Source organism: Nipponia nippon, unplaced genomic scaffold, assembly GCF_047370975.1.
Source record: "Nipponia nippon isolate SJK-2023a ecotype South Korea unplaced genomic scaffold, ASM4737097v1 scaffold_5, whole genome shotgun sequence".
NCBI lineage: Eukaryota > Metazoa > Chordata > Aves > Pelecaniformes > Threskiornithidae > Nipponia > Nipponia nippon.
This window is the reverse complement of record NW_028262369.1, coordinates 54,227,320-54,239,401: the sequence shown is the minus strand read 5'-3', so window position 1 is coordinate 54,239,401 and position 12,082 is coordinate 54,227,320. Positions and strand designations below refer to the sequence as shown.

The following is a 12,082-nucleotide window of genomic DNA, read 5'->3' as shown; positions in this document are numbered from 1 at the left end:
CGTTTTGCTCACTTTGGAGTGGGAGCTTTCAGTTTTGCTTTGGGTCAGGATCCCACCACAGAAATGGCACCTTGCAAAATTCTGCACATGGGTCGGTAAGAATTCAGAATTGAGTGACCAGTATATCAAGCAACCATTGCTGCAGTGATGTAACCCACACATTAAAAGCAGATTCTTATCACTGTTTTAAGCACATTTTTTTCTCCACTTTTCATTCACATGGAAAATTCTCAGGGGTAGCTGAAAGTTACGCTGCAAGTTACGCTACTTTCCAACAGATCTGCACAGCAAAACAATTCTACTCAAAAAGATTTGGGAAATATAACCCTGCAAAATCTTACTGAAGGAGTCATGAGACCCCTTTCAAACAAAATTATTTAAACACAACTTAGGCCTTGTTTTAAGTAATGGCCAAAAAAAGGAAAATTATCTTTTTTGTTTGTCCAATTTTAAAGATTATCAAAATGTTACTGAATTGTAACTTCAGTGTTGTTTTGCCATGCATTAATATTTTCACAGAGCACTAGAAACCTTGCCTCGTGTACACTAAGCAATATGAATGACATTCCCTATCATTGCTTAACAATGTAGAATCTTCTTCAACTTGTAGAACGACTAATGATTTTATTTCACCGAGAATTCAAATAGTATCTTCCCAAAATGTTATGATTTGTTTTGTAAATCTCTCAATGCAAGTTCTTCATAAGTTTTTCTGACAGAACTCCAGGTGAAATAAAGCTTTTCCCTTAGAGCAGTCCTTCTTCCCCTTAGTCAGGCATGATGTTTACCCCTCAGCTAAAATCACCTTCATCTTAGCATTTCATTTGCATCAGTAGGTTGACTCTTCAGAAAGCTACCATTTGCAGATATACCTAACATTATGAAAATCTCATGATCTTATAACAGGTTACGTGGAAAATAATGAATTATCTTCTATCACAAAAATAACCAGCTCCTTGAGTAGCGGGACAGTATTTGTCTTGTATTTTTTGATTATATGTTTTAAAGAAGAGGCGTGATAAATTTCTGTCCCCTACACACCAGAAAATCTCCACGTAACTGGTGGGAACTTAACATTTTTGAGAACTTTCCCTCTTTGTCAAACTTGTTTCAAAAGTTATTAGGCTGCACATGTGATCATGTAAGCTTCGTTTCTTTGAGAAACCAGGCTGAAAGCAAAAAAACCGTAACAAACAATAACCAGCACAGAAACTACATTTACAGCTAGTTATAAGAAATAAGCTGACACTCCAATTTAAGAGACAGATTAAGCATGCTGAAGCAGGATTTCCTTCAACCTGTAATTTAAAAAAAAAACCAAAAACAAAACACAAAGAAAAAGAAAACACACATGTGATGCCAAGTCCCACCAGAAGCTCATGACTAATGAAGTCGCAAATGAAGCTCTGATCACAGCAGTCATCCATATTTCTGCTGGGAAAAAAAAGCCTTAAAAACAAAAAAGCAAGACTTGACTCCAACATCATACTACTGTACAAAGATCCTTGAATAACAGAAAGTAAATGCTTCAATAAGCAGATGGGAGCAGCCTTCCTGCTACCCTCAGCTACGATTACTCCTCCTTTTGATTCAAAGTCACAGAGACCCTGAATGTCCTCAAATATTCTGATGCAGACAAAAACGGAGGGGGGCGGAATTAATTACCAGCGGTGTCACTGCTGATCAGACTAAGAACAGCAGCTCTAGTAGATGCATGTCTGTTATTGGCATGCCGAATGCTACCCCTCAGATGTGAGGAATTATAAACCTCATTGTACAAGACCACTGAGGCTTAAAACTACATTTTAAAACTACACAGCACAGAAAATAAGATTTCTGTAAAATTATTCCGTAACATCAATTTTAGAACTACACTTAGAAGAGCCAGATTTTCATATGTGGAAGTCCCAACCACTCCTCTAGACTCTTACATATTAAAATAAAAATAAAAATAGATCTGCAGTCATGGATATGAGTTCACAAAGCTCAATTTCAGTCACGGTGGAGTTTTCACAAACTGAAAGCTTCCGAAGATTATATAGGTAGCAGGAAAAGGATATACCTATATGAAACCTGAGCAAAAGTTAAGCAGCAGGCAAGAAATAGACTTTTAAAAGGTTGCTTTCCTTTTTTCTTACACACACCTTTTGATTTTTCTTAAAGAACTCATTTTCTTACGTTATCAATGGCTAGCAGTACAAAAAGGATGGGACAATAAAATCCCCTCTTGGTTAGTTCTGTAATTCTTCAACAAACGAGAACCTGCTTTCTTCTACATCCACTATTTACTCATGGCAGGATGACTGGAAGGCTCAATCTGTAGACACAAGTCAAATTACTCATTTTTTCTTTGACAGGGATAGATTATTTTCTTATTGCACAGATGGTCGTTAAATGCAGTCTCCTAGACTCCTGTATTAAAGCAGAAATCTCATCCAAAGCAACTTCTTTCTTTGCCGTCTTCCAACATCAAATTGGAAAATTAGCCTTCCACAGATCCTTGATACCTAGTTAGTTATAAGCTGAAGGACTAATTTGACAGTCTTTAGTAATACCATAAAGAAAAGGATCGTTTACTAAACATTGAATAATCTTGGGGGGGGAGAAAAACAGAGTGCTTTGCTAGGGGTTCCATGGAATAATACCTCCAAACAACCTCTACTTTTTACATCACAGGTGCTAGACAAGAAGAACTATTGGAAGAATGTTTCATGATGATTTTCTTCTCTGGTGTAAGACATTTAGCATCTCAAATGTTGTACTTCACTTCTATGACTGAGTTTTGAGTAACAGTCAACTACAGAATAACCATTTTGTATTGTACCTCCAAAAGCATTACCACCACGACCCCCCAGAAAAAGAAAAAAAAAAAAAAAAAAAAAAAGAGGCAAAAGACAAACTTCTTTCTTCTCATTACTCCCCTGCTCCTCCTTCTAATAGAGACTTTAGCAGAGCAATTTTTAAACCAACCATCTTTTGAAGAATGTTACAAAATTAATCTCATTCTCTGGATAGCACTCAACTTCCCCCAGAATCAACTGCTTCTGCATAATGCCGTGCTGCTTATTGATTCCACCCATTTGCACAGAATAACATGCATCCATAAAGCATGCAGCCGCTGAAAACAGTGCCTCCATGACAACATTCACTTTCCTCTGAGAGGCCCTACTTGAGCAATACCGAGCACAGAAGATCAACACTGTGTTCCAAAATATAGTTACAACACTAAAAGCAGATCTTTTTCCAAACGCGTAAAAACAGAATACACAGAGGAGGCAATAGTATTTAAGACATCTTTCTCATGGTTGCCTTTTATTAAAAGTATCCCAGTACATCCTTGATTATGCTTTAGAACTGAGGTGTTTATAAGTTTTCTTAGTGTTCCAGTGCCTTTATACAAAAAAGAAATTTGCAGTGGTATTAAAATGCCCTAAAATCTGGAATTCTTTTCTATTGTAGTTCAGATTCAAGTAAACATCATATTTCATATAAGAATTATCTTTTTTCCCTCCTTCCGCTCTCCTCATGGCAAGTAAACAGTAATGTTATCGCCTAATGTACCCAGGAGAATAGAAAGCTATCTGTTGATAGTCTAAAAAACCCTGATTAGCAAAAAATTTTGACAACTTGCTTGTATCTACAAGATAGTCCACAAGGGCTGCCTAGATGTAGGTGTTGCTGAAATAGTCAATATTCCAAGAGAATGACGATTTAATCAGAGCTGGACAGAGAAATCCTCAAGAGTTATTGAGGAAAAGGCAGCATATACGCATCTCAAAATTTCTATGCATTTTATTGATTTCTGAGTTCTCCAGGTCTTGAACTAAGGTATCTACATGCTGAATTGGTCTAGTCTTGAAACTACTAGAAACTATTTGTATACCTATTATGCTAGGTAACCAATATAACCTAAAACAATGCATATGGTGAAATGTTGGCTTCATTAAATCTAGTTTTTCTCCAATTAACTTTAATGAAATGAGATTTTTCTTAGCAAAGGAACCCTTAAAGCAAGAATTGTCATACCAGGTAACTATGCTAGTCTTACCGATAGCCTGAAAAACACCAGTAGTAGCACTAACACAGCAAGTAGGAAGAAAATGAAGGTTCTACATTTGTTTAAGGGATCTTTCTAGAAAATACTACTATCATTCATTTATACAGAGTGACAGGGTTAGTTTCTTGTAAACTTGATTCACCTTCTATTGATATTGTACTCACATGATTCTACTCGATATAGTAAGTGCATGCCGGAACAAGGTAACTGAACCTACCATTACAATTTATATTGCACATCTAACTGGTGATATTTAGGCAACAATTCTTAATTACTAATATATTAAACCCAGATGTCTCCATCTTGTAACTGGCCAATACTTTCATGAAGCTCCAGTTGCTTGAGTTTAATCACTGAAGTAATTGAAAGAGAAGATCGATGCAAAGACTGCAACAGCAGCTGCTATTACCACACCTAAAATAACAAAGGAAATGCATTCAGTGAGTGGCAAGGGCAGCACAGTCATCAGCAGCTAGGGTGTGGAAGGCAGAGTCAAGGTGAATGACAAGCAGGAGGAGAAACAATAAGAGCCACCCCAAACACTATCTACCACTGCTAAACCTAAATCTAAAGCTACCATGTCAGACAATTAAATTATAAAAGCTCCACATGACATTTCTAATTAGAGCAGGATCCTTCCAGAAATCAGTTGACTGCATACTTCTGTAGTACCTTAGCCATGTCCTGGCCCATAAAATAAGGCACTGACTCTGCACTACTGCTTAATTCAGGAATCAGACTAGGAAAAGTAACAAAAATTTTAAGCTTTAAGAAACAAAAGCTATTAAGTTTTTTCTTTTCTGTGTAGCACTACATCGACTCTGTAAGTCTCTGTAGCACAACAGTCATTTTCCTATTGATTAACATATTTGTTACTGATGCAGTTGAGAAGACACAAAAAAATCCAAAACATCTGAGTGATGATTCAAGGGAAAACATTTTTACATCCAAAGCAAACACATATTTACTACTACTACTCTTTAATCTTCCAGTTACCATGTTCTACTTCTAAGAATTAATAGAAAACAAAAGTTACTGTTTTGTTAACTAAGTATAACTGTATTTTAATACAAAAAGACAGTCAAAACTCACAGCAAAGAGAACTGTACTAAGTGCAGACAGGTATATGAGAGCTGGACAAAGGAGTATCACGGAGAAGTTGTATGTAAAAGAAGAGTTCTGTGACTGTTCAGGTGTTCCCTGAATTATTGAGGCTGACAATTAGCACCCAAGCCCATATGTACGTCAGCTTCAGAAGAAGATTGGTGAGTCACTAGCCGATTTATGGATGCCTACTTGACAAAGCCATTCAACACTTTTTTGTTTTTTAAAGTATGGAATTCTAGAAGTGGTGGCTCTCCAAAAAAGAAATAAAGCTACATGAGCCCTTTTTATTGACTGGTAGGCTGAATGAATGCAAACACTGGTTTTGTTCCAACAGCGGGCTGTGGTTCTTTCTTCCCCAGAAACACCGTGCACCTACAACACTGAAATGGGAACTCATTTGAGAAAAGTATTGTATTAATCTCATCAGTTTATTAATAATGTTGTGGAAGCTAATTGTACTGAAAGGGCCCATTATAGTTTCTGGATTGCCAGAGCAAAATCAGGGAAGTAACATACCCATATTTTGTTGAAGTTTCAACAGCAATGTTGCTTTTGTCACTTGTTTCCGTTGTGTGTCATCCATGTTGTCAGTAACTGGACAAATATTAACTGCATGGAAATCAAGTGAAGAGTAAATACCAGGTGAAAAGCTAACAGTTGTGTTTTACAATTGAATTAACACAAAAGTCCAAGAACTTCATATCGACTTTATAAAACAAGCGGACGGTAGAAAAAACAGTTTCTTGCAGTAGAAATGGTACAGCAGCAACAGCATCATACTAACCCACTCTATATGGCTGGAAGAGTAGAAATAAAAAGAAAAATTACATTTGGGAAGGAGTTCCTCTTCCAAAACTCATTTTCCACACCCTGCTTCCAGAGTAACATATCCAACCCCCTTTACATAACCCAGAGAAAATCTGACTACTCTGAGAGGGAACCACCAAAACGAACCATTAATCACCTTCCAAGATCAAGGTTTTCCCTTCAAAGCCATTTGTCCGGAGTTCAGGCTACATGCAAAACCCAGTGCCACTAAAAGAGTGAGCCCAGCATCATTTCCCTACCCAACAGCTATAAATGCTTTTTTTCAAAGCACAGAAATTCCTTTTTGAAGATGCCCTAAAAATACACTTTCAGAGCAGGCAGAAAGGACACATTCCCCTTTGGAACAATTACTAGATCCTTAGACTGCTCAGCCAGGATGCGAGAGAGCTTGACTATTTCCAGACTGATGGGATTCAAACCCGTATCTATTTCCTTTCCAAACATTTCCCTAATCACTTCCCTAATCCGGCTTGTTAGAGAGAGGGACGAGAGAAAGAAGGGGATTAATCTTGAGTCCTGCAGCTGAACTTGTTAATTTGTCCCACACAGAGCGAGCATGCTTTGGACTATGCAGTTCAGTGATAAGGCTACTTGATGGTGGTGGGCCAAAGGCTTTCAATTTGCATTCCTGTTCCCAGGATAGTTTGCTAAGGCATTGCTTGTCAAAAGTTCTGATTACAATTCAGTAGCTACTATTGCAGACATCTTCTGGACAAGTAAACAGCAGAGAAAGTGTTTGTGCTATTGCAGTGAGACCTGGATGTCTTCTGAAAGAACAGAATGGGCATGCTGAGATAAGAAAAAAAGACTAACAGATTTTTCTTGTTCAGAAGATGAAGAACAAAAACCCACAGCAGTACCAGATATCAAGTTTTAACAGTCCATGGAATACTGATCTAAATAAAAACAGATTTCCCATTTCCAGAGTGAGGTTGTCAATCACCTATAAATTACAAATTATAGAATTGAGTAACAAGGCACATCCCTTGTATGATTCATATGAAAATAATTCATGGAAAAGCACTTTCTCTATCATATCATTAGCTATGGGGGAAATGTATAATCCGGATGTGTGACCAGAAAGGTTGTTTATGTCATCTAAGATGAGCCATGTGCATGACTGTCTTCAAAATCTTAAGTTGAACTTGCACAGGATCTGTTGTTACACAAAAGCACTCAAACAGGACATTTAGGACCTGTCTTTAGCCATTTTTATCCCTGAACCCACTGACTTTGTATAGGATGTACTACAGCAGACCAATTAATAACTGTCCAATATGAAACTTAACAGGACAGCAAAATATATGCACACACATACATAGGCATACATTAAGCATAAACATTGCTTTGAGATCTCTCTGCAAGCTCCACATACATATAAAATAAAACTAAGGACACAACATTTCAATGCAAGGGGTATTTTTTTGAAGAGAAATTATCACATATCTCTGAAGCCCACTGGTCCACAATGAGGCTGTAGTTTCATCATTATTTTTTCTGTGCAAAGGAAAACACATCTGCCTAAAATATGAGCAGAAATCTCCAACTAGAGTAAATGAATTATTAATTGTTGCAAGGTAGCTTTTTAAGTAAGTACCTTAACTAGCACAGTAAGAGCACAACATTCTCTCCAAACTACTTAATAGAGTTTTCAATTCCCTAAAATAACATACCACTTTTAGAGAAGCTGACCACATTTCTTAGGTCACCTCTGAAATCTAGATCCAGCAGGTTTCTTTCTGCTTTATTTTGATGAGCAAGTAGGATAGTTTGTGCCCTCTAACTTTATATTTCTTTGTACCTTCATCAGAACTGTTGCACTTTTCTGAAGGTAGCTTTTGAAGCTGCACATCAAGGCAGCAATGCTTGCTTGCTCAGGGTGGGAGGGGGGGAAGAAAGAAAAAAAGAAAAAAGGAAGAAGCACCCTTGAGCTATTTAGTCACCAAAGGCATTTATACCATTAAGTTATGGGATTTGAACTTGCATTTGAAGCAGCTGTAGTGCAAATCACACAGAGTTTTCAAAAGCAGACGCTTTCTAGTACCAACTATATGAGCACTTAATTCTTCATTAATTCTTCAATTTGCTAACAAAGATTGGGAAGTGATTACCACTACTGAAGTCTTATTTATGTTTATCCACTTAGGGTATTTAACACACCACCACCAGCCCCTGCACCAAGGAGGAGCAGGGATTTAGTAAAGCCAATCATAAATGCAGAGCTTTCAATTGCTTGCATTAGAGCACCAAATACTTTGAAACTACAGTGTTAGTGCTATTTATATCTTTCAATTATAAATAGGTCAGTTTTTACTTTCTATTTTCCATGTAACAATTTTAAAGTATGACCTAGTAGTGACCTCACTGGAGAGCTGTACAAGGAATCAAGAGAATAAAACTGTAGGAGACAGCAGCAGAGGCCATACTAAGTAAGTATATAGAACTGACCTTCTCAAAATACCTTTATTTCCTATGTTTTGACTAGAAGCTGCTTAAAAATAAATCTTTTGGCTATACTGATTAGATCCTCTTCTTCTCAAGTGCATATTTTAAAGAGCAACAAAAAAAGAAACTATTTGAAATGCCTGCTCATGCTCTTGAATTTTAAACAATTCTTTTTATCAGCAAACTTTTCCCAGAACTTCACTATGGATAGCATTTCCAGTTAATTCAAGGTTGGTGCCTAAGACCACAGGAATTTTCATACAAACAGAAAGGCTGATGTGAAAATTCACTGCAAACCAATTTTTATACCATTACTGAATATTGACTATTATTAATAAAGATAGCGCTAAGCTTTGAAAAACAACAAATGCTACCCAAATTGGAACGATGCATTGAAAAACCCTTTATACAGGGGAAATCCCAAACTCTCATTATGTCACAAAAACATGTTTACAGCAATACTTAGACACTTCATACCCAAGTACCAATAAAAAATCAAATTGCAAAATTAATGCTTTTTCTTACAACGCAGAACACTTTTCTTACACAGTTAACAGGTCTAATTTCTAAAACGGCCTTCCTGGCATTAATAAAAATGTATAACTAACTTGTGATTTTAATAAACCATAATTTAATAATGCCATAACAATAATTATCAGAGTTGAACAGCGTTGTGCTGATAGCATTATTACTATCATCACTATTAATAGAACCTATTCTACGGACAAACTTTATGGTGTTCACTGGGACAAGGCCAGTCTCAGTTTTTTTCCCAAAATCCTCTTTCTATGTTTTTCCCTTTCCTCTGCTACCCACTTACTTTAATTTACATTTAAAAAAAAAAAAAAAAAAGAAGAAGAAAATAAATCCCTCACACCTAACTCTATAACCAGCAAGCTACAAGAACACAAACTCATCTTGTGAGCTACCTGGACATCATTTTACATGTATTAATGGCATCAAATCTTTGTGATGCATTGCTGTTAGTCTAATCATGCTTTCTTCCTACCTCCACATCATACATCCTTACATAAGCAATAAAGCTAAAGTGAATCATCTTCTCTCTCCCTCCCACACCTATCTCCACTGCTACAACAGTATTAATTTGCTTCCCTAAGTTATAGTAATTCCTTAAAGCTCAGTAATAATTAGCTTCAAGATTATTAAAGTTGCTCTTATAATGCAAGAGAGATTTTTATTGGCTTTCCTGTTTTTCTTGAGGTTCTTGAGCTGTGTACATCTTTTACTTCTCGAGATAATGAGTCAGATTCGCTTGTAACAGGTTTAGTTAAAACCTGGGAAAACTGATTAATTTAGAAAGACGTAAGAATTTATGGTTAGCTCTGAAATTAAGAAACTCAAAAAACCCTCCAAGTAAACAAGTAGGTCAAGTAGAATATCAGTAGTCACAGTTCACCCGACACAGCAAGCTCATGGCTACATTTTCCATTTTTTGTCCCTAAGCACCAACATCAAGAAGTGTCCAAAGTTCTTATATGGGAATTAGTGGGGTTTTTTTTGAAATTTAAATTATAAAACTATAACCTGTAGTTCATATTCACACTGATGGGGGAAAAAAGGGAAGAAAAGAAAGCTCTTCCATAAGATCACAGGAAGTATTATTAGATGCATTTCAACTACAGATTTGACTCCTACCTTGAAATCAAAACTGTATGGGGAAACAAAAATAAATAAAAAAAAAAAAAACAAAACAAACAACAGGAAATGATATAAACCAGAAATAGTCAGAAAAAGAAAGTCAGTAACTAGATTATTGCAAAGTATCTGTATTAAAAGGAATATAATAGTCTCATAATCAGATCATAAACTTATAAGACATTCGGTAGAAAATGAAAAGCTCTCTCAATTTTCTTTCCATTTCAGGTGAACAAAACTTCAGTTTTGGGCACTGCATTTGATACATAAATTAAAACACTCAGAACCAAGAAAGGTACTTTGTATTTTTGAAAGAGTCAAGTTCTAGCACGAGAACTTCCTGAAAGACACATTAGACTATATACGTATTTTTTAATATTTAGTGAAAAAAACAGTAATTTGACTAAAGCTCTCAACTTCTTATTCTAATTTATTCTAAGTAGTATCAGAACTACTCAGCTCTTAAACCAGCAAAGTTGAACTACTGAAAAAGTAACCAGAATATAAAGCTTTACAGGTTTTTCTTACAGTTTATTTGCCAATATAGGATCATCCTTAATTCATGTGCAGAGTAATGTAGGCAAATCTTGTTCAACTGAACTGTTGTTCATGAGCTGCAACCATGCTTGCACAGATAATGCAGTGAAAGAGCAAAATATTTGAAAGAAGAGAGAAAGAGAGGTCTGTTACAAGTCAAATACAAAAACTACAAGAACCCTTACCACTTTTAAATATATTTAAACTGTAATTAGATTGCTATAAACCCTTAGAGCTTGATACGAAGTAAGCCAACGTAAAGCGTATCCATATCTGCATAAAACTGGCCTATGCCATTAGTCAATATTTTTGCAATCTGTGATGCAGTCTATCCTGGTTCTTAGATATTGTACTTACTCGTGTTAATTTCTTCTGCTATATAGATATCTTCAGCTTGCACACATTGATCCAACATCTCAACAAAACGTTCTTGAATTTCTCCAGCGGCCTCATCACCAAACTTATAATCACTGAGCATGACACTGGATCCAGCAACAGGGACAAACAGTCTTTGAGGTAAGACGTGATATTCCCTCTCAAAATCTAAAAGAAAAGGGGAGGGGGGAAGGGAATAACATCCAAATAAAAGCCTTGCCAGTTATGATAAGATTCCTTATTAACCTCTGACCATAAGATAGAGCTATTGCAAAAGAACTGCTCAAGGTTTCCATGTAAAAATCCTGTTTTCAGGCACGGCGTGTTGAGTTGTTATTGTTTTATGAAAGTTTTGGCTGCTATTATACTGATTTATGTTCTTACATTATTCTCTCCAGAAATACCCAATAGACCTCCAAAAAGATCATAAAATATTAAACAGACTTTTTTTCATGTTTAGAACGACTAGCAAAAGAACTCTGGGAAAGACTGCAGATAAGAGCATACACAGAACAGCATATGACTTCAACACCACAAAGGATTGCAAACACTTGGCTGCTTTATGCCATACTCAAAGCCACAAAGTATGTGTGCCACCTAAAGAGGAAATTGAAAACTGCATGCAATTGAAAACATCAAGTTTGAATAATGCAGGTAGGATAAAGTTGGCTAACATCAAAATGAACCACGTTATCCTAAAGTAAATGGTAATTCTGAATATGAATTGTTTTTTCTTACACAATCAACCTGCTTCCATTTCTTTTCTATTTTTTCTAAAATCACTACCAAAGATAGTATATTTAAAAAGGCTTCCCTTTACATAAGATCTTCAAATTGATATTTCAATTAATTAATAACATTCGGGTTAAAAAAAAAAACACACAAACAACAAGAGGATAACTTGATACCATTGCACTGACCAAAAGAAGTTTAAAGAATCACCCAGCATGAGCTAGGAGATCTGGTCTCAGCATATACCCCCTTACTTTTTAATATAATGATGATAGGAAGTTTTATTTTCATTAGATCAATTTGCATTGTGTTCTGGCCTCTGCATGGTACTCTGTTAAATTCAAG

The 12,082-nt window shown here is 36.0% G+C and overlaps 1 protein-coding gene across 21 annotated transcripts in view; it reads right to left on the bottom strand.

Moving 5' to 3' along the window:
- ODR4 (odr-4 GPCR localization factor homolog) overlaps positions 1–12,082 on the bottom strand; it is a 60,310-nt gene that overhangs the window by 39,319 nt on the left and 8,909 nt on the right. For 15 of the 21 annotated variants that reach the window (XR_015698791.1, XM_087731879.1, XM_087731889.1 and 12 more), the window contains one exon: positions 10,988–11,173. Coding sequence is in view for 17 of the 21 variants with exons in the window: in XM_087731879.1 (XP_087588005.1) it covers positions 10,988–11,173 (186 nt within the window). In the remaining 4 variants the exon portion in view is untranslated. Of the gene's footprint in view, positions 1–3,281; positions 4,472–5,675; positions 5,774–10,621; positions 10,719–10,987; positions 11,174–12,082 lie in introns of those variants that run through there. The other 6 variants (XM_087731876.1, XR_015698793.1, XM_087731880.1 and 3 more) reach the window with 6 other exon arrangements.